Raw genomic sequence first — 22,518 nt, 5'->3', positions numbered from 1 at the left:
CTTCAAAGGGATCTGATTTCTGAGCTGTCTGAAACCTTGGCTGGTGCCATGTCTGATGAGGTCCGTGACAAAGTGGCCTCTCAGCTGGCCAACATTGAATCTATACCTAACTCCTCTATGCGACTGATATCTCACGCATCAGAAGGAGCAGCAGGTTCAGCTGCGGTCTTGAGACGACACGCCTGGATGCGCTTGTGCAATTTCGCGGAACCCTTTAAGGCTTCCTTTCTTAACGATCCCATTGAGGCCTCCTCATTGTTTGGGCCCAAAGTTAAAAGCACACTGGCCAGATGTGATGCTACTTGATAGAAGGTCAACAATAGCTTCTCTTCCCATTTCCAGAGTTCAAACTGTAAAATTGCAAGTCAACAAGATACTTTGCAGTACCACAGTCCCCGCTCATCTGGTCCTACAAGCACTAGGATCAATGGTGGCAGCGATAGCCCTTGTTCCGCTGGCCAGATTCCACATGAAGATTCTTCAATGGATGTTGGCATCTCAATAGTCGATACTTCAGCTTCTCCTATCAACTCCAATTTGGATCACCAACTTGTGCAAACAAAGAGCTGATATGGTGGACCCAGTCAGAATATCTACTATAAGGCCGTCTGTTTGTCCCTTCTCAGCCCAAGGCCACAGTGACCATGAATGCTTTCCACATGGGGTGGGGGGTGGAGCTTTACCTGGGAAAGACAGTCCAAGGCATGTGGTCCCCCGAAGAAGCAAATTTGCATATCAACATTCTGCAGTTGAAAGCAGTGCTTTCAGCATTGCAAGCCTTTCAGGATGCTCTCCCACCGAAAACAATTGCGATACAGACAGACAGCATGTCAGTGGTTTGATACATCAACAAACAAGGGGAAACCAAATCAGACCCCCCTCTGTCGAGAAGCACTACGAGTGTGGCAATGGGCAATCTTTTCCGACTGCTTTCTCTTAGCAATGTATATTCCAGGGAAGACCAACGTACTAGCAGACAAAATGAGCAGGTGCATTTTGTTACATCATGAATGGTCCCTCATCCAGAAAGTAGCAGACATGATTTTCTGCAAATGGGGCCAGCCTTGCTGTGATCTCTTTGCATCTCCCCTAAACAACAAGTGCAGCAGCTACTTTGCCCTTATCCCCCTTCAGGGGGAGTCACCAAGGGATGCTGTACTTCATGATTGGCCCCTCAGTTACTGTATGCTTATCTTCCAATCCCTCTATTGAAATTCCTTCAGAGAGCTGCCAGGTTGACGTGCAAGTTTATTCTCATTGCTCCCTTTTGGCCTCGACAAATTTGGCTCCCCTTCCTGTGGCCTCATTTGATCCATCAACCCTGGATTCTGGATCAAGTTCCAGACATGCTGTCTCACCCAATAGAACTGGTTCATCGAGATCTTCCAAAGTTCAAGCTGAAGGCTTGATTTCTCCATTTCCAATAATAGCCAGACAACCTATGCTCTCCTCCCCAGTTCGCCAAATTCTATTATCTTCCCTCAAACCATCTACAAGAAAAACTAATGCTAGTAAATGGATAAGATTTGTGCATTGGGCACTTGAAAATGATATAGATCCTTCTTCTGCACTGATTCACACTATCCTGGATTTTTGGTCATTGCTTTTTGATCAAGGAGCCAGTTCTTCTACAGTAAAGGTTCAGTTAGCAGCAATTTCCAGTTTGCATGTTGGTCTTGATAGCTCTTCCCTTGCTTCACATAAACTTTGTAAGATCTTTCTGCTTGGAACACTTCTGTTGAGACCTCCAGTTAAAGATACTACTCCACTGTGGGACTTGACTCTGGGTACTGCAAGCTTTGGTTCTTCTACCCTTCGAACCTGCAGATACTTGCGATCTCAAATTTCTCTCTTGGAAGATTTTGTTTCTGGTGTCCATTATTTCAGCCAGACGAATTTTAGAAATTCAGGCTTTATCAGTGAACCCTCCATACCTAATTTTTGATAAAGATAGTTACATTGAGAACTAATGCATCTTTCTTGCCCAAAGTTGTATCACAATCCAACATTAACCATTCTATCAACCTTCCAGTGTTCTTCCCAAATACACAAAGGTGATTATTTGTTGCATTCACTGTATGTGCATAGGCAATTGCATTTTTTTACTTACACAGAACAAAGGACTTCAGTTTTTGTTTCCTTTGCGGAAAAGAAATTGGACAAGCCACTGTCTAGACTAGAGTTTCCCTAGCCAAATGGCTCACTAGCTGCATTTCTTTCATTTACGATAAATTGCATTTGCCTTTAACTAAACAACTGTGTGCTCATTCTACAAGATCCATAGCAGCAGCTTCAACATTTCATTCAGAAGTCTCCATGGATGATATTTGTGCAGCAGCAACTTGGGCTTCACCTCACACCTTCATATCTCATTACAAGTTAGACATCCTTTGGATCAATAGTGTTTAGGAATTTCCTTCTGTGAGGCCACCCAGGGATTATAGTAGCTGGGGACTCTGTCCCATCAGTCAAGGACGGAATGAAAATTGACAACATCATATAAAGAAGTTACATACTTAACATAACGTTCCATCTGTGTTGTCCATTTTCATTCCTTCTCGACTCCCCACTCACCAACCCCCATCCAACATTGTCTGAAGAGTTAGTGGAAAGAGACTTCCTTGGGAGTCTCTCCCCTTGCCTTTTATGAGTCCAGATATAGCTTTGTGCTTCTGTTATCTGCTATTTTTCCTGCTTAAAATTCTTTCTATATGAGTAAAAGGTTAGTCTTTGGCTATAATCTGCAAACAAGATCTAAGGTAATGGGAGTGGTGAATTCTGGGTAAGGGAGAAACTTGAGAGTTCAAGGTTGTCATGAGTTTTTACAGTGGCCGAGTCGGATGCGAGGGTTTGGATCCAAACTTATCAGTTGAGGAGGAATGAAAATAGACAACACAGATGGAATGTTATGGTAAGTACATAACTTCTTTTTTTTAATCCTTAAATGTCAGCCACCATTATATAGGTCTTTGAGTATTTCATGCTCCTCATATAAAATCCCAGTCTTGTCTTTCCATTTATTTCCAAACAATCATTCTGTTTGATTTTTTTAAGTCCGTTACCTATTCTAATTACTGATTTTATTTACAAAAACTAGACAAATGGCACAGTGATCTGTAAACCTCAAAACATTCTCTCAACATAAAAAAAAGAAAAAGTAAATTTCTGTGTTCATGTTTACTCAATGATGTGTAAAACTGTGCTTCCTTCCTAACTGTAAGTCTGATAATTTTATTATTTACATAACTTATTCTAGTGCTATGCTTACTCTTAAACATATCATAATAAAAATGTCTCACAACTTTATCTACATGTTTTGCTAACAAAAATGTCCTGATTCCTTAAAAAGTGCACCATCTCATTGTAATCTGCATATACATTTAATATTTAGTAAATCTTATCACCTACCTCTTATTCTTGTATCTACCACCACACTCCTCACAGGTTTTATGAGGACACATCAATTTTTTGTCATGCTATATCTCATTATTATTGCCAAAGATTAACAACTGCGGTGGTGGTGCTGCGGTAGCGTTGTCGCCTCACAGTAAGATGTCCTGTTCGATTCTCAGCTAGAGCGTCTTCTGTGTGGAGACATGCGTGAATGGGCGTACCTTCGTTGAAGGTTGTGCGTCAGGGCCGGCAACTCGGCACGTAAAAATCTACTGCCAATCATTAGCAGACCGGAGTTCCGCTGTGGCGACCTCTAACTGGGAAAAGCCGAAAGACACAACATTGCCAAAGATTAACACCTATTTATTCATAGTGACCAATAATCATTTTTAGGATATGGCCTATCAGATTGCCCCCTTGTCCATTCTGATATCTCTCAAATGAAATGTAATGTCTTTTTGCAAATTAATTAATAGGCCATCAACCTGTTAACATTTACCGACAGAATGTTTACATTTTCACATTGTGTTTTACATTTCTCCCTTCTTTTTTGTTTTCTTTTTATGAAGCCTAGTTTCTATTGGCCTTTTATTCCCCTCTTTATTCTTGTTGTCCAAATCATAATTTCCTTCCTCCTACTTTTCAGTCTGTAAAACTTCATATGTACTTTTGGTTGCAATACCCTCATTATCAGTTAATAACAATGTGCTTTCTGATTCCATCTGTTTTTGCTCCTTATGCTGTTCATTGCAACTTCTTCTTTCTTTTTTCCTTGTAACTGTGTTATATCCCGAAACTTGGTAAGAATGACATTAATAACTCCTCAGATCTGATGTTGCCAATTTTCATTTTATCCTCAACACATGGGTTCGGTTCTGAGCATCTAAACTGACTTGGCCGTTACTACAGCTAGCGATAGCCAAAAATTCTTAAACTTAACCCTTACCCACAATGCTTCTCTCCCAGTTACTTCGGATCATGTTGGCCACTTTTTCTGACACACGTTCACCATTGCTCGCGAGCCAAGTGTTTTTTTTCTAAATATTCTTATATTCTTTCATACTTTAATATCACTGCCTTTTTCCTAATCATTAACTTTAGAACTGTACCCATTACTCTCTCAGCATTTTGAAATTGTCTTCTCCTTCTTTCTTTCCTTACCGTACACCTCTGTGTTCTCTAGCCTATCATTGTTGATAGGTTTTCCTCCCTTTCTTACAGTTTTAAAAAAATAAAAGTTTTTTCTTGTTCTTAGTAGTGTCTTCCTGTTGTGAGGCTTTCTACATGTGTGTGTGTGTTTATGGATGCATATAGCTGGCCTGCTTTCGCCATTGTGGAAAAGTTTGAAATCTCTTCAATATGGCTGATAAACCCAAATTCCCCTCTGGCTTCAAAAGATGCTAGAAATGCAGATACAAAAACCCTATGTCAGGTGCTCATTTACTGTGTCCCTATTGCCTGGGCCCTGTTCACCTTTAAGAAGACTGCTCAATATGTCATAGTTTCAGTCACATGGAGCTAGATGAACAAAGAAACAAACTTATTTTGAAGGGTATGCTTCCATCAACCGTCAGTGAGGCTTTATCTGATTCAGACAAGGACAAGAGCAAGAATGATGTGTCTTCCCCTTTTTCCTCCTTATCTTCTTCTAAAACATTACAGAAATCAAAATAGAGAAGCCTGTCAGTGCCTTCTACTCTGTCAGTTCCGTCCTTAAAAATGGCAAAGTCTTAGGTTCCTTTGGAACTGACCAACTCTACTACTAAAACTTTGGTTCTGAAGGGAACCTATGGAACTGAGTTTGCCAGAACAGTCAGTCTTTGACACCTAGCATGTTGGTGCAGGAGCATTCGAAATCTTCAATACCAAAATTATTGGTGCAGACATCTCCCTAGTTGCCGACTACTTAAGCACCTAGTAAGCAATTTGAGGAGGCATTCATTATGAGTCTTCCAAGAACTTCATATTCTCCTTCTATTCACCCCTTTTAAGGAATTCTGCCTTAGCCTTTTCTGGAAAGGCCTAAATTGCCTTTCACCCTTTCTATCCACTCCACCAAGAGCATAACTGAGGATGATGAGGAGAGACTGGTGAATAAGCTACTCTGGGCAAGAGGATTGTCTGGTACCTGTTTGACTCCATCCCCCTCAGGTGTAGGAGCTGAACCTTCCATTACCCCTCTTTTTTCTTCTTCATCTGAAGCATTAGAGTTCTCTACTTTGAGCTGCCCTGCACCTACTGCATCAGTTCTGTAGATACCCTCTCTTCAGAACCAGTTCTTGCTCAGAGGTCTTTGGTCCAATCAGATTTGGAGACCTCTCAGGGCCGAGTCTGCCCTGTTAGCTCAGGGGGTGAGAGTTTACTCTTATTTTTTAGAGCCTTCTCTGCACCTTGGAGCATCAGCATTGATCAGCTTGGCTCCAGCTTCAGTCTCGGGAGCTGCTTCTTCAGAGAAGGGAGTGACCACAGTTCCGAGGCAGTCTTTCTCAGTTTCAGGCTCCCCTTCCCTCTATGGGGGGGGGGCAGCTTTCAAGGTGAAGGAGAGAGCCCTGACTGCTGCAGTCTGACAGTTGGCCCCTTCCACTTCGGAGCAAGTGTCCCTTTCCTCCTCATGCTGAGAATCTGCACTCCCACTGGGTTAACAGGTGCCAAGACTCCAGGAGTCCCAGATAACAATTTATCTCCTCTTCTGATACCTCCCCAGAGCACCCCACTGAGGAGGTCCATAAGAAGAGAAAGTGCAAGAGGAAGCATTTTGATTCCCCAGAGGAATCGATCACCAAAGACACTGACTTCGATGAAGGGGAGGGATCTCCAAGGTCACCCCCCTGATGATGTCTCTTTTGTAGGCCTTTGACTCCCGACCCTTTACCTCTTGGGTGATTCCACCCACTGATTAGCTCATTCAGTGGATCTCTCAGTGGGTATGGAAGGCCCCTGAAACTATTGAATCTGTCCTCAGGAGACCTGACAAAATTCTCTTCACTCCTGAAGACAAACAGCCCTGGGTCAGTGGTTAGCTGTTGATGCCATGGTTGTGGGAGCAGCCACAAAGAGAGAAGTGGCCGAGGAGAGTTCCTCTATCTATTCATCCAACAGAGTGTCTCGGGCGATGGATAGATTTGGGAAGTGGGTCTATGCATCATCGATCCTTGCCTTAAGGTCTTTGAATTTCTTGGCACATTTTCCCAGACCTCAGAGGGATCTGATCAAGGAGTTATCAGATACCCTGGCAGGAATCATTTCTGAGGAGGTCCAAGAAAAGGTTGCGTCCTAGTTGGCTACCCTGGATTCTGTGTCTAATTCATCCATGAGGCTCATTGCTCATGCAGCTGAAGGGACCACCAGAGCAACGGGTTCAGGCATTGCCATTAGGAGACATGTCTGGATGCATCTATGTGACTTTGCGGAGCCATTTAAGTCTTCAGTCATCAATCTACCCCTTGACAAATTATCCCTGTTTAGCCCAAAAAGTTAGAGAAACTTTATCCAGATGTGAAAAAGATGGAAAGACCCTTTCTGCTGTGGGCATACATTCCCCCCCACCCCCCCCCCCACCCAACAATGTTTATCCAGGAATCAAAAAGGTAGTGGAAAAATGTGGTTCAAAAAGTCCCAAGGGCCTTTTCAGGACATACAGGGAGGTAGTTTCCCCCAGGGGCAGGGGTTTACTTTAAGGGAAGATGCCATCTGTGATGCAGAGGTGGCCTGCAAAACCAGGTTGCAGGGATTCTTTCTCTGGTAAACCGTATCAGCACTCCTGAAATTATGTCTGATTGTCTTCCTCTGGAGACAGTTGGGGGATGCTTATCCCTGCACCAAAATGCCTGGCTACAAATAACATTGGATGCTTGAGTGCAAAGGATCATATCCAGAGGCTGTACAATTCTCTTTTCCTTTCCTGCTCCCATATGCAAAAAAATCCCAAAGGTTCAGCCCTGTCAGAGGGAACAAGCAGTTCTAGAAGTCCAAAATGTGCTAGGAAAAAGTGCCATTGAAGAAGTCCCACCAGACCAGAGAGAGTCTGGAATTTACTCAAGGTTCTTTTTAGTGCTAAAAAAGACAGGGTACTGAAGACCAGTTTTGGATCCAAGTATACTGAACAAATTAGTTTGTCAAACCAAATTCTGGATGGTCACGGTACAGTCCATTCTTCCATTTTGAGAAAAAGATGATTGGCTGTTCTCAGTAGATCTTCAGGATGCATATTACTATATAAAAATGGATAAATTATCCAGAAGCTTCCTCCAGTTCCAGCTGAGAGCCAGTCACTATTAACTTGGAGTTCTGTTCTTTGGTCTTACCACAGCCCCCAGGGTCTTCACCAAATGTATGGCAGGAGTAGCAGCTCACTTGATACTGCAGGGATTCTGAGTCTTTCCCTGTCTAGACGATTGGCTCATTACTGCTCCGGCCAGGCGTCATTTGATAGAAGTAAGAAACCATGTATTTCACATTTGTTCTGTTCTGGGAATAACTGCAAATTACAAAAAAAAAATAAAAACTGACCCCAACTCAGAATATAGAGTTCATAGGAGCCCTTCTAAATACTCAAACTTCCAAAGCTTCTCTTTCCCCCTGTGAGATTACAGAAAATCAGAGTTCAGGTACAGAAAGTAATCAACAGCAGGAAAGTAACCACTTGTCTAGTCCATCAAGCACTGGGTTCCATGGCTGCAGCTATAACTCTAATTCCCTTAGCAAGATGTCACATGAGAATACTACAATGGTTGCTAGCATCTCAATACTCAATGTTACACTAACCTATGTCGGACATGATTTTGATCACCAATATTTGCAGAAACGAGTTAGCTTGGTGAATACATTCCAAAGACATTCTTCTAGGCTCCCCCTTTGTCCCATCACAAACCCAAGCCATAGTGACCATGGAAGCCTTCCTGATGGGGTGGGGGGCATTATCTGGGCAAGACTGTCCAAGGCACTTGGTCCCCCACAGAGGCCAACTTGCATATCAGTGTCCTGGAGCTAACGGCATTGCTTTTAGTATTGCAAGCCTTTCAGACTGCTCTTCTTTTAGGAACAATTGCGATCCAAATGGACAGTATGTCACTGGTTTGGTACATCAACAAACAAGGAGGAACCAAATCCTATCCCCTATGTTGAGAATCTCTCAAACTGTGGCAATGGGCTATCTCTTCCAACCACTTTCTGATAGCAACACACATTCCTGGGAGTTCCAATGTGATAGACATAATAAGCAGGTGCGTTCTCCTGCCTCATGAATGGTTTGTCAGTCCAGAGGTGACAGAAAGGATTTTTCGTCAATGTGGCTAGCCTTGCTGCAACCTATTTGCCTCTCCCCTAAACAACAAGTGCAGCAACTACTTTGCCATGGTCCCCCCTTGGAGGGGAGTCACCGAGAGATGCTGTTCTCCACATTTGGCCCTGTGGATTACTGTATGCCTTTCCCCCAAATCCTCTAATTCCAAACTTCCTGAAGAGCAGAGTAATCCTCACTGTACCTTATTGGCCTTGACAGATATGGTTCCCCTTTCTTTGGCCTTATCTGATTCAGCATCCTTGGATTTTGGACCCGGCTCCAGACCTTCTGTCCCATCCCAAGGAATTAATCCATCCTAACATTGTGAACCTCTAGCTGACAGTTTGGTTTCTTCAGTTCCGTTAATAACCAGACTTCCTTCACTTTCTTTCCCAGTATGTCATATTCTCTCAGCCTCTCATAAGCCAGCTACCAGCAAATTCTATGCTAGTAAATGGAGAAGGTTTACCTTTTGGGCTCGTGACAACAATATTGATCCCTTTTCAGCTCCCATCGATAAAATCCTAGAATTTTTAGCTTCACTTTTTAAGGCAGGTGCTTCATAGATTCATAGGTTTATAGGTGTTTACTAGGCTAACCTCCACGAGGGTCTTTTTAAGCCTAGCCATGCATCCCAAGTCTCTGATAAGTTCTGATACCCTTGATAAGTGTAAGCATGGGCCTGGGAGATGAACAATTTACAGGTTACTTCTGTCTATTAGAGACATAGATGCCAAACTAGGGATGAATTTCTGGTTTCTCATCTAATCCAAGATGCAGTTGAATTGGGTTAGGGAGGAACTCTGCTTCACATGGATGGGGAGCCTGTTCCATAGACTGGGTAATCTCTGGTATACATACTTCTCTCTCCATAAGGCCGTATTTATATCATAGGCAAGGTTTAAGTCTTTAGAATGGGCATTTATGGTGCTGTTTGTTTTATGGATATGCAGGAGGTCCATCAGAATGGGGTCTGACAATGGCCTATATGTCAGGCATAGATCTCCCCTCAAAAGCGTGTGGGAGACAGAATACAGAGATGGGGCCTTGAGGTGATCTGCATAGGACATATTACTTAGCCCCTGTATTCTTTTAGTGAGGAACCTCTGTGGACATTCCAATTCTCAGTCTACCATAAAAAATCAATTAGTAGCTATTTCTAATTTCCATAATGGTTTTGAAGAATCCTCTTTGGCTTCTCTTAAGCTTTGCAAAGCCTCCTTAAAAGGAATACTCTTGCAAAAAAACCCTTACAAAGATCCTACCCTACCTTGGGATATTAACTTAGTGTTGCAAACCATTGTTCAACCTCCATTTGAACTATCAGCTGAATGTGATCTGAAGTTTTTATCCTGGAAAACTATATTTTTAGTGGTAATAACTTCTGCCAGAAGAATTTCAGAAATACAAGCCTTATGTAAACCTCCTTACCTGATTTTCCACAAATATAGAGTTTCTCTAAGACCCAACCCTTCCTTTTCGCCTAAGGTAGTGTCAGAGACCAGTATCAGTTAACTTACCAGTAATTTCTCCCAATTTTGCTAACAAACATGAATACTGCTTACATTTATTAGATGTTCACAGACAATTATGTTTCTATCTATACAGAACTAAGAATTTAAGAAAATCCGACCAACTATTTGTGTCATTTTCATCTACAAGACTTTGACAACCAGTGAGCAAAGTGATGCTAGCCAGTTGGCTCAAATAATGTATTATTTTCATCTATAATAAAAAGAAAATTAAATTGCCTAGGCCTTTAAAGGCACATTCTACAAGAGCTGTTGCTACTTCAGCAGTTTTTCAGTCTAGAGCTTCTATGAATGATATTTGTGCAGCAGCAACTTGGGATTCTCCTCATACCTTTATTACTTCTTACAAGTCGGATCTGGTCTCCAGGTGAAAAACGTCATTTGGTTTTATGGTGCTCAGGAATATCCTTCCTTGAGTCCTCCCAAGGTTTAAGGTAGCTGGGGATTCTGTCCCATATGTCAAGGATAAAATGAAAGTTGACATTATCATATAAAGTTATGCACTTACAGTAATGTTCCATCTGTGTTATCCATTTTCATTTATCCTTGACTCCCCTCCCTCTTTCCCCTGTTGAAGCTTTTGATGGAATGGATAATGGACATATGTCACTTGCGTTATTGTTATATGGTTCCAGATATTGTCTCCTTGAGAGCCTTTGGGGTTTTTCAGTCTGTCTGTCCTTCTGCAAACTCGATCTGAGGTAACTGGGAGAGGAGCATTGTAGATAAGGGTTAAGTTCAAGAGTTTTTGGCTATTGCAAGCTATAGTAATGGCCAAGTCAGTTCCGATGCTTGGAACTGAACCCATATATTGAGGATAAATGAAAATGGACAACACAGATGGAACATTATGGTGAGTACATAGCTTATTTTTTTAGAAGCTCGCATGTCATTGTTTAAAGACCCATTTTCATATGTTGCTAAATTACAGGTCAAATCACATATGCTTCTCCTTTTTACACTTTTAACATTTAATTTTGCATTCTTTTACTGTATGTCCCTTTTATCAAACCTGGTCACATAATTTAAATAAGCATTTATCAATCAAGTGACTTCATTTTGCAGAAAAAAAAGGTTTTGAGTTGCCTCCAGTACCTCACAACACATTCACTTTATTCATTCATATACTAAGCAAATGTAATTTCTGATACACAAAATGGTTCTAGGGAACAGCCTCATACTTTTTTTATAGAATAATTCAATAAATTTACAACATGTTTCTTGTGTTTCAAAAGCTACACATGCATGCCTTTCTGCCACCAAATGAGTAACGGAGAAAATATTCACAGTAGTAAAACCTCAACCATTTTTTGTTGTACAACACTTGCCTGTTCATTTGAGGCCATTTTGACTCTGACTCTCACCCAAACGATAAGCATTCTTTTCTTTACATAAACATCCTCAGTTTTGTTTTCATTCCCAGCAATTTCATCACACATTTTAACAGCCAGCAGTGGTTCCCCTGTTCTTCACTCTCTCCTCTGTATCGATCACTTCCTGTCAGCACACTGCTCTCACGTTTAACTTCCTTGCAGCTGGCAATGGATCCAGAACAGTCACTCAGTATGTTTACCTGTTTCTGCAGACAAAACTTAAATTCTACTAAAGTGTTCCATAACACTGCTGTATCCAAATCTGTTTTACCCCCCCCCTCCACTATGAACAGCAGTCGTACAACTTCATAATCTAATACATTCCACTTAACATATCAGCAACAACTTTATCACATTTTAGTTCCATTGTTCCAGTCTGTGCTTCCACAGTTGTTGTACTTTATCCTGCAGAAGCACCTTGCAGATTCCCCTCCCCACAATAGGGACTGCTTTATTTTATTAGCACTTTACCATCTTTCATAATGGTACAGAAAATCACTGGCATCAAAAAAGGCTTCAAATATTTCCTGTCTTTCCCAAGCCTTTATTCTGTTCATCCTACATTCTTTTCCCAAGGATCAATATAATAATTTGCTTTCCGTATTTTTAGACCATTCTTTCTTTTCCATTTCTACGTCATTTGTATCTATTTCCATGTCTTTAGTTTACTTTTATATTCCTTCCTTCTTTTCCAAACCTTTTGTTTCTCTTTTCCTTTTCTTACCCAGCCACTTCTCTCTATATTTTTCAATTAAATTTCCTAGTACTGTCTTTTTCCATAGAAATTTTTTTAACAATGAAAACACATTTATTAATGCTAAGAGAACAACTGGATTTTTTTAAATTCAAGCTGCAGTTTTCTTTTACATATCCCCGTTTTGATTGGATTCAGCCTTGTTCCCACACATACACTGAAAAAAAAGGAGCCGGGTAACATATGTGCACCACCTGAATAAGCTAGCTTTCTTAAAATATGTATTTATAACATATACCCTTTTTCTTTGGTGGATGGTGTTTCTGTTGCCCCTCTCAACTTTTGTATTTTTAGAACTTCTGTTCCATTGTTACATTACTGTGTGTTCTCTTTCAAACTTAACCCCTAGAACATCAAATTTGATGTTGTCAATTTTTATTCTGTCCTCAACTGATGGGCTCGGATCTGATTCCTGGGATTCAACTCTGCCATTGCTAAAGCTCGTGGCAACCAAAAACTCTCGAGCTTCTCCCTTACCCATAATGCACTTACCCCAATTACCCCATCTCTCATTTGCTACTTCAAGCAAAAGACGTGGTTTTCCATCTCTCTTGAGCTTTAGTGAGATGTGTTATATAAAGTTTTGAAGAAAAAAATGTTTCTCTCTCATGCTGTCTATGTATGTATGTGTGTATGTATATATATATATATATATATATATATATATATATATATAATTTATTTATTTACTGCTGTCTTTCTAGTCTATCATACAATTTCTTGCTGTACCTCTTGAATACTGTTGTTAGTATCTTCTTTCCCTGTATGACGCTGTTGTAGTGTGCTTACTATTGTTGCTGTTTCTATCCTTTTTTTTTTCTCTTTTTCTCATATTTCCCTTAAAAAAAAGCTTTTCCTTTCTGTCTTCCGATTTTAATGATGGCAGATAAACCAGCAAGTTTTAAAAAATGTACAAAGTGTGGGCACATGCTGCCATTTTCTGATACCACAGACTTTGTGTCTACTGTTTGGGCCCCCTCCATTTACAAGAAGATTGTTCAGTTTGTCACGGTTTTAATCCTTGTGCTTTGGTGGAATGCAAAAATAAGCTTAATCCTAAAAGGTCTTTTTCCTTTGGGTAAGCTATATCAGAGGGTGGTTCTTCTGTAAGTCAGAAAATGCTAAAATTAAAAAATCATCCTCTCCCAAGCTATCTTCCTCCTCTTCAGCTTTGGACTTCTCGCGGAAGCGGAAGGGGTCTCATAAGGACCCGGTCTCAACCCCGGATCCGAAGAAGGCAAAACGTCAAGACTGTTAAAGAGAAATTATTGGAACCAACACCTCCTTAATTGGATCCAATGAAGTCAAAGCCATCAGATCCGATTTTGTCAGATTCGATGCTATCCAAATCTGACCTTCAGACTACCAGATTTCTACCCAGAACTAGGTACTTTCTGTTGCTGGATCTAGTTCCTGATGGCACTTTCTTCATTTCTAGAAAGACCCAGGTCTCCATCCATATACTCCACTCGCTCTTCCAGAAGCCTTACAGAAGAAGATGTGAAGAGACTGGTGAAGAAGATTCTGTCGACACAGAGCCAGATTGGTGTTCCTTTGGCTCCTACCCCTCTAGGTCAGGAGATCCACAATTCTACTACTCCATTACAAATTCCTCCTCTGATTCCTGTAGCTTCATAGTTTTTGGATCTGAGTGTTCCAGATCTGCCTGGCTTGGATCCGAGGGTAACTTTATCCTTGGATTCGAGATCTTCTCTGAGGGTTCAGGTCTCATTAGATCCAGAGAGCTCCTGGAGCCATAGTCTACCTGGCAGATCCAAGTTATTGCATTCGACTCCAAAGCTTTTGGAGCCATCTGTGCATCTAGGAGCCCCAGCACTGGATAGCTCAGCTCTGGCTGGAAATTGATAGTACTATTTATGTTGGATTCTGACACCACCTTTGGAAGAAAGGACGGGTTGGTACATAAGGTCACTCTATCTTTGTGAAAAAACAAGTAATGAGGTTTAGAAGATAGTGCTTGGATCTCAGAAATTCTTGCAAAGTGATTGCAGCCAAGAAAATAGTCTTCCATGAGAGGTACTTTAGGTCACATGTAATTGGTTCCCCCCAGTTTGTTGATGCACCAGACGACTGACATGTCCATTTGAATCGCAATTGTCCCATAGGGAAGAATATCTTGAAAAGCTCACAATGCCAACAGCAGTGCTCTCATCTCTCGAACATTTATGTGTAAATTGGCCTCTTCAGGGAACCAAGTACCCTGGACTGTCTTCCCCAGATAATGCCCCCCCCCCACCCTATCTGGGAAGCATCCATGGTCACTATGGCCTTGGGTTGTTGGGAAATGAATGGATGGCCATGGAGCAGTTGATTGGATTAGATCCACCAAAGGAGATCTCTTCTGCAAGTGTTGGTAATTTTTATCTGATAAGACATTGACTGATGGAAGATTGACCATTGGGTAGCCAACATCCACTGTAGGATTCACATGTAAAACCTGACCAATGGAACTAAAGGTTATCGTTGACGCCATTAGGCCTAAAGTTTGAAAAACTGTGAGATTGATAACAGGAGAAAAATCTTAAAGTAAGACAATTCAAAAAAGTAACTTTTTTTTTAAACAGGAAGAAGAAAGCAGAGGAATACCAGCAATAATATGAAGAACTATGAGCAGAAGGACAGCAGAGGAACCACTACACACTAAGACAGTAGAAGATAGAGCAGGCAAGGAAATGCCAACACTGGTATGTCGGAAATACGACTAAGTCATAAGGGCTAGGGAGAAAAAAGCAGAGAACGTTCTAAAACTACAAAAACAGCAAAGGATTAGCATTAAAAGATAATCTAAAGGGAAAAAACTGTTAAATGGAGAAATTATGCAGAAAATAATTTTTTATTTACCCAAAAAGCTCGAGAGAGACTGGCAGACCACATCCGTTAGCTAGAAGCACCAAACAAGATCTGAGGTAATTGACAAGGTGCATTGTGAGTAAGGCAGAAGCTTGAGAGATCTGGTGGCTGCGAGCTTCAGCATCAGTTGACTCAGGTCTGACAAATCTGGTCTAAACCCATTCATTGAGGATAGAATGAAGACTGACATCAGATCCACATTTTTGACACCTCATTGATTCCTGGAAAAGGTTCTTTGAGGAGTCAAAAAATGCATGACCATGGCAGACAGGGTCTTTCCATCTTTTTCACACCTGGACAGAGAGTCATTTATTTGGGGCTGAATAAAGATGTTCAGTCAAAAGGAGCATTGATTAAAGAAGACTTGAAAGGCTCCGCAAACTCACAGAGGCACATCCAGGTGTGTCTTCTTATGGAAATGCCTATATCCACTGCCCTTGAGGTTCCTTCCACTACATGTAAGATCAGCCTCATGGATGAAATGGATATGGACTGTAAGGTCATCAACTGAGAAGTAACAGATGCCTGAACTTCATCAGAAACAGCACCAGAGAGGGTATTTGATAACTCCTTGAACAAATCCCTCTGTAGCCTAGTAAAGTGCACCAGATAGTTCAGGGATCTCAAAGAAAAGTTTGCTGAAGCATAGACATGCTTCCTGAATCTATCCATTGCCTATAACTCCCTGTTGGGGGGATGGACAGTGGAACTTTCCTCAGCTAGTTCCTTCTTGGTGGCCGCAGCACCAACTATGGCATCAACAGTAACTCCCTTCCCCCAAAACTGTCTGTCCACTGGTAGTGCCATTATCCCATCTGATCTGCGAGGTATGGGCTCTATACCATTAGAGTCCTTCCACACCCACTGTGAAATCGAGTCAATGAATTCACTGGTGGGCGGTGTCACCCAGGAGGTAGACGGGCCAGTACTAAAAGCCTTCAGGAGAATAGTTTCTTCAGACATAGGGCTGATGGACGTCCAATCACCTCTCTGCTTAAAGATTTCTAGGAGGTCTCCAAAGGAGACAGCTTCAGGAGGTGATTATGAGGACCCTTTGCCTTCATTGAAATCTGTGTCTTCAGGGCTGGACTCCCCTGGAGAGTGTAAGTGTTTCCTCTTATACATCCTCTTCTTAGGGATCTCCTCAGAGGGGTGCCCTGGGGAGGTATCAGAAAAGATTAGAATTCCCTGGGAGGGAGCCTGGGGTTATGGAACTGGCTGTCCCTGTGGAAGGAAATGGTGAAGCACTGAAAGCTGAGACATCATGACAGAGGACTTCGGATCCAAGGAGAAAGGATCAGTCAGCACAGTCAAAGCAGAAAATACTCTCTTCACAGCCTCAACAGCAGAGAGGCCATTTGATCACAGAAGACAAGTTTCTGAATCATAATTTAAACCATGTACTAACCTTTGTTAGTTGATTTATGTGCCTGAGGGAGCCCTCTGGGTGAAGGTTTCTATTTGCGTATCTTGAAATTGCTTGGAATCATTAAAGGACTTCAGTTCACTCTGTCCACCTGGAAAAATTGTTTGGAATTATTAAAGAATTTTAGCTCACCCTGCCCTGGTTTCCAGTGATTTCTTTTTTCTTTTCTGACAAACCACTGCTTCATGGTGACCCTGGACAACTTCATTATATCCCCTTTGCTCATCACTTCAGGAGATATCTCTGAGATTTGTTGTGTGGTTCACATTATCAGCTCCACTACACCTCGAGTGTTCACCAAATACCTTGCTCTGGTAGTGGCTTTTTGCCAGACTCTTCAGAAAATTGTTCATGTAAAAAAAATATGAATGCGATCTGTGCAGACTATGCATCCAGGTGTTTAGAGTTTGAGTTGAATCTGTAGAAGTCATGCCTGACACCTTCACAAAAACTCTTCTTCCTGGGGTGCTTAATCAACATTGACAAAAGAATCCCCTTTCTCCCTTGAGACAAGGCCCTGCCCTACCAGACGATGTTTCAGGAATTTTTGAGGAAGAATGTCTCCTCAACAAGAGATTTCTTAAAACTTCTGACAGATGGCATCCATGATTCTCATGATATCAGTGTACTAACTCCTAATGAGGAAAAGTCAGTGGTGTATATGAAACACCTACATTCCCTGGAATCTTACTTCTACCCCTTTCTTACATTACACACTAAAACTCTCCCTGCCACCATCACATCATCTCGTCTTACACCCTTTTCATTTTATCTATATATCTTACGTCAAGCAAGCAAATAACTTCTGCATCTATTTTTTTCACAATCATTCAAGCACCATCATTTTACTTACATCACTCTTCATATTCATTGATGCTATACTTGCATTGTCTTTTTTTTTGAGTTTATCTCTTGGCCTCCCAGTAAAACCTTCCACTTTTTATCTGACTTACAGTTCACATGTACCTCTTCTATTTCTGTTTATAATGCTCAAATCTGTTCTCCAAATTCAATCTAGTGCATGTTTTTCTGAATTTTCACGTTATAGTTCCTCACCCCCCCATCCCCATCCTTTTGTCAATCTACTTCACTCTTTCTTGCATAAGAACTTCTTCTTCCCCCTCATTTTCCTCACTTCCTCTTTCTTCATTAATCAAACCAAAAATGTTCCTTGCTTCCATATTTCCTGTGACCTGGTTAATTTGTTTTCTGGAATAACCATACTCCTCACATTGCCCATACCTTTTTTGTACAATCCTGGATTAAATGTGATACAGCCCCAAAGAAAAACTGTTTTCAGCTGTCCTCACTTCTTACTGGCCAGACATGCCCCATCTCCATCCATATCATTGTTTTCAGTATCATCCTTCCTTTCTGTTGTCTCCCCGTTTTCAAATAATTTGTCCATCACCACATACCACTATTCATACCTCTCATCTTTACAGTTTTTCGCAGAATGTCCAGATTTTTGCCTCATATTTTTGGTCCATTTTTCATAAAATTGTGGTTTTCTGGTGGATTAATGGCAAATCATTAAAGATTGAAGTCAGAAAATAGACTGACATTTGAGTTTCAGATTTCATATCCTTCAGAAAATTCTTGCTAATGTAAAACCTGTTATTCTATCAACTTTCTAAGTTTGTAAGAGCAATATTTAAAAATTGTCCCTATTTTCAGGCCTTTGTCCTACTTTTACATATGGCTTTGTCCAGATTTCTAGCTTTAAAAAGTTGAAAGGTATGTACTGCATGGTTTCTAATTCCTCTGGCTCTCTTCCATCTTTTTTTTTTTTTTTTTTTTTTTTTTTTTGGAAAACAAAGTCATCCAGACCCTTTGATGCTACAATATTAATTTCGAATGCATAGTTTTCCTTTTGAAATGCACTTTCCATTCTCTCCTTCTCCATCTCACCTTCACTCAAAGCCTCCATCTTAGTTTCTATGATCACCGGTAACAGTTCTCTGGTTCCACCTTGTGATCACCTTACAAAGAGTAGGGGAATTTCCCTTGTCCTCTGGCCAAATTTCCCTTAATCAGTATAAATATTATTTCAGGCCTCCTCTGCAAATAGGCCTAGTGTGCCTAACTCAGTCAACAAATGTATACAATACCAAAATAATAAAATAAAACAAATTTAATGTAATTTAACATATTCTGGTTACTGACAACTTATCAATTTTTATGCCTAACAAAACTATGGTGGAAGACTTTTATTTTCAAGTTGGGGAACTACAGCATTTGAACTCTTAGGAGGGACAGGTTTTAATTTTCTTTCAGGCAAAATTTGCATTTCTAATAAAGATGATTTTGCTCTACAGTCAACACATATACGAATTATTAACTGTATGTTTTTGAAAAACTGGTCCTCCTACACAGTTGTGTTTTTAGAAATTGTGTGCCCCCCATTGTTTTACTGTGTGGGCTGAGGCTTAACAAAATATTATTTAATTTATATTGTTTTGGAATGGTCAAGTATTTGCCCCCATGCCCTCATTTTCTTATGTAATATATGTGATTAAAATAGTTACAAAAATTTCTTAATATTTTTACACAGACTTTTAAAGATAAAACATGAAAGATGCAAATAGCATACAATAGCTGCATACTGAAGAGACAAGTTTCATTAACAAATGCATACTGTGAAAGTAAAAGGTCGTGGCCTTTAGTCAGAATGATATGTTATCCTGAAAGAATAACTTGCATAGTCAGATGCTAAAGGACACATAAGTAGTGAAATTCAGTAACAAAAAATACCTCCCATTCTGAAATATATTCTTTTAGGAGCACAAAACAGTGCAACATCATTTATTATTTTTTTAGAAGCTGATTTAATGAAAAATCATCATAAAAGCTACTGCTTGAATGCCTCCTCTTTTAATTGGTGTCACTGTAGTCTTTGTAGAGTATTTAAAATATATATTTTAATTTCATTAATCCGTGGTGGTGCAGTGGTAGTGCTGTTGCTTCACAGCAAGAGGTTCTCCCGTTTGATTCTCAGCTAGTGTGCGGGGAGTACCTTCTGTGTGGAGTCTGCATGTCCTCCCAGCGGGTTGAGTGGCGTTCTGAAAGACATGTGTCAATGGGTGTGCCTTCGTTGAAGGTTGGGTGTTGAGCTGGCAACTCGGCACCTTGAAAATCTACTGCCAATCATTAGTGTGCCGGAGTTCCGCTGTGGCGACCCCTAACCGGGAAAAGCTGAAAGACAACAACATTTTAACTTCATTATGGTGCACACCATTGTCATGTCACCATGTGGATGAAAGAAGAGTTGGATGTTCTGAAATTTTCTAATGCCAGTAAACAGAAAGAAAATAGAAATAGGTTTAAATGTATATTAGTTTTAGAATGGTAATATGCTGCATAAAACATAGCAGGGGGGTGATTCTGTCTAAGGTTTTCTCTGTGCATTTATACAATGCTATATATTTAACTGATGAAAGAAGTTGCTTGTCATTTTATCATTTGATAAAATTTGCAGTAAGTTTTACCTTGAAAAAATTTTCTCTGAAAAAACTGTGCATATATTTGTATACGAGGTTTCTTTACTAATAAATGTTATTGTTTACAACAGGCTAAAAGTGGCTTACCTTTAAAATAATGCAAGGAGTATTGACACAGACTTAATGAATACAGAACTTAAAAAAATTAAGAAAAGATATTTCCAAGCATTCTTGCACTGGAGTTGCAAGTAGGATGGATAAGTATGAAAAGATTGGGAAAATTGGAGAGGGCTCTTATGGCGTGGTATTCAAGTGTAAGAATAAAGACACTGGACAGATTGTGGCCATCAAAAAATTTGTAGAGTCCGAAGATGATCCTGTTATCAAGAAAATTGCGCTCCGGGAAATCAGAATGTTGAAGGTAATTTATTTTAAATACTAGAAAATGTGGTGTATAAATGCTAATATGTGTATAAATGCTAATATAAAACAGTTTTTATATAGTAAAAAGCAATCTACTGAGCCTTGCGTGCTTTGACAGTCCTTCAATATTTTAATTGTTTCTATATCTTCTGACATTTGAGTGTGGCATTTTATAACTTTGCCACTGTCTTTTTTATTTTTTGTTTGTTTTTAATTCTTATCCCCTGCAGCTGACCAAGAGAGGATGTCCTTTAGGCAGCCGTAAGAGGTTGATCTGATGATGTCATTTTCATTTATTCCTCAACCTGTGGGTTCAGATCTGAATGTGCCACTTTATATAGCCCTCTGATCCGATTCTCGAGCTCCTCCCCTTACCCATAAAGCCTAATTTCCACAGATTACTTCAGATCTCATTTGCCGCTCAACAAGACAAACCAGGACTGCTAATCTCTTTGAGTTCCTAGTGGGATAGTGAGTGTTTTTTTTTTGTGCATTTCTAGCTTCCTTTTCTTAGTTTTCCTCATTTCTCTTTTTCTAACCACCCTTATCCTGCCTTATATGTGTAAAAAAAGTACTTTATTTGTAGTTTAAATCTTTTCTTGTTTGCTTCATTAGGATTATCTGTTTTCACTTTCCTCACTTTCTCTCTCTCTCTCTTTCTTGATGGAGACCTTTAAAAATGTCTGAGAAACCAGTTAGTTTAAAAAAAAATGCACTTTCTGTGGGCACAAGATTCTTCAGTCTGATGCCCACAGGGAGTGTGTTTGCTGCTTAGGCTGTAAACATTTGGAGTCTCCTTGCTCCTTTTTCACAGGCTTCAATCAGCATGCCATAAGTGACAGGAGGAACAAGTTAATATTCAAAGGCCTCCTGCCTTCATCTGCTGCTATTTCTTGACACTTCTTCTTCAGGGGCTGAAACCCCAAAGAAACAAAAGGAGTCCTGAGAACACCAAAAGTATTCTCCAAGCAAGGCTTCTCCTTCTCATATGGCTGAATCACCAAAAAAGGTCTCATATGGCTGAATCACCAAAAAAGGTTCAGAAGACCTTGGATCTGAAGCCTTTGGATCCTACACTGGCTATGACTGTTTCTCCTATTATTACCATTCAGACCTCCCCCGAGCCAGTCCCTCTGACTCTGGGATCTACTGGGCTCCAGCAATAATCAAAACGATCTTCCAGGCCTTCTTCCACCTCCTCATCCATTAGGTCTTCCTACAGTCTTTTGGAAGCTGAGGTTGATAGAATGATGAGGAAATTTCTCTGGACACAAATCCAAATGGGGGGTTTTCCAGCTCTGCCCACTCTGGATCTGTGAGCCATCATCTTGCCTTTATTCCAGTTGCTCCTTCCCCGATCTGACCACTTGCTTTGGAGTATTCTGATCCGTAGGCCCCAAGAGTCGAGGCGTTGGATCTGACAGTGCTTATCACTTCAGCTCTGACTATCTCCCTGACCTGTTTGGCTCTGACCATGTCGGAGCAGAATGGCTCTTGGAGCCGAAACTTTTACATCAAATCTGAGGGGTTGACTTCAGCTAAGTTTTCCCCTCAGAGCTTCGGCATTTGATAGCTGGGTGCCGACTACTCCCTCTGAGCGGGAGATCTGTGGGCCTTGGGGGATTGCCTACTCTGGGAGTTTCAGCTCTGGAGCAATGACCTTCAACTTCTGCAGCTCTTTCTCCCTACTTCTCTTTGGGACATAACCATGATGTTACAAGCTCTTGTTCAACATCCTTTTGAACCTTCAGCCAATGTAGCCTACAATATCTTTTGTGGAAGACTGCCTTTTTTGGTAGTTATCACTTCAGCTAGAAGGGTATCTTAATTGCAAGCACTGTCATCCAGACCCCCATATTTGATTTTTCATAACGATAGTGATCTTGCATACTGATCCTTCCTCTTTGCCCAAAGTTTTCTTCGAAAACAATATAGATCAGATCATCTACTTACTAGTTTTCTTCCCCAGTTTTAAAAACAAAGGTAAGTATAATCTTCATTTTCTAGATGTTCATAGGCCACTAT

At 40.6% G+C, this 22,518-nt stretch overlaps 1 protein-coding gene across 4 annotated transcripts in view; it reads left to right on the top strand.

The window, feature by feature from the left end:
• Positions 1 to 20,208: 20,208 nt before the first annotated feature.
• The window catches only part of CDKL1 (cyclin dependent kinase like 1), a 1,528,511-nt gene continuing 1,526,201 nt past the window's right edge, over positions 20,209 to 22,518 (top strand). For all 4 annotated transcript variants that reach the window (XM_044074297.1, XM_044074295.1, XM_044074294.1 and 1 more), the window contains exon 1: positions 20,209 to 20,491. In XM_044074297.1, the coding sequence (XP_043930232.1) occupies positions 20,324 to 20,491 (168 nt within the window). In that variant the 5' untranslated portion in view covers positions 20,209 to 20,323. The remainder of the gene's footprint in view (positions 20,492 to 22,518) is intronic.

Source organism: Protopterus annectens, chromosome 6.part0 (genome assembly GCF_019279795.1).
Source record: "Protopterus annectens isolate FY-2018-M chromosome 6.part0, PAN1.0, whole genome shotgun sequence".
Classification (NCBI taxonomy): domain Eukaryota; kingdom Metazoa; phylum Chordata; order Ceratodontiformes; family Protopteridae; genus Protopterus; species Protopterus annectens.
The sequence above is the reverse complement of the archived record's forward strand: the minus strand, read 5'-3'. Positions and strand labels throughout refer to the sequence as shown.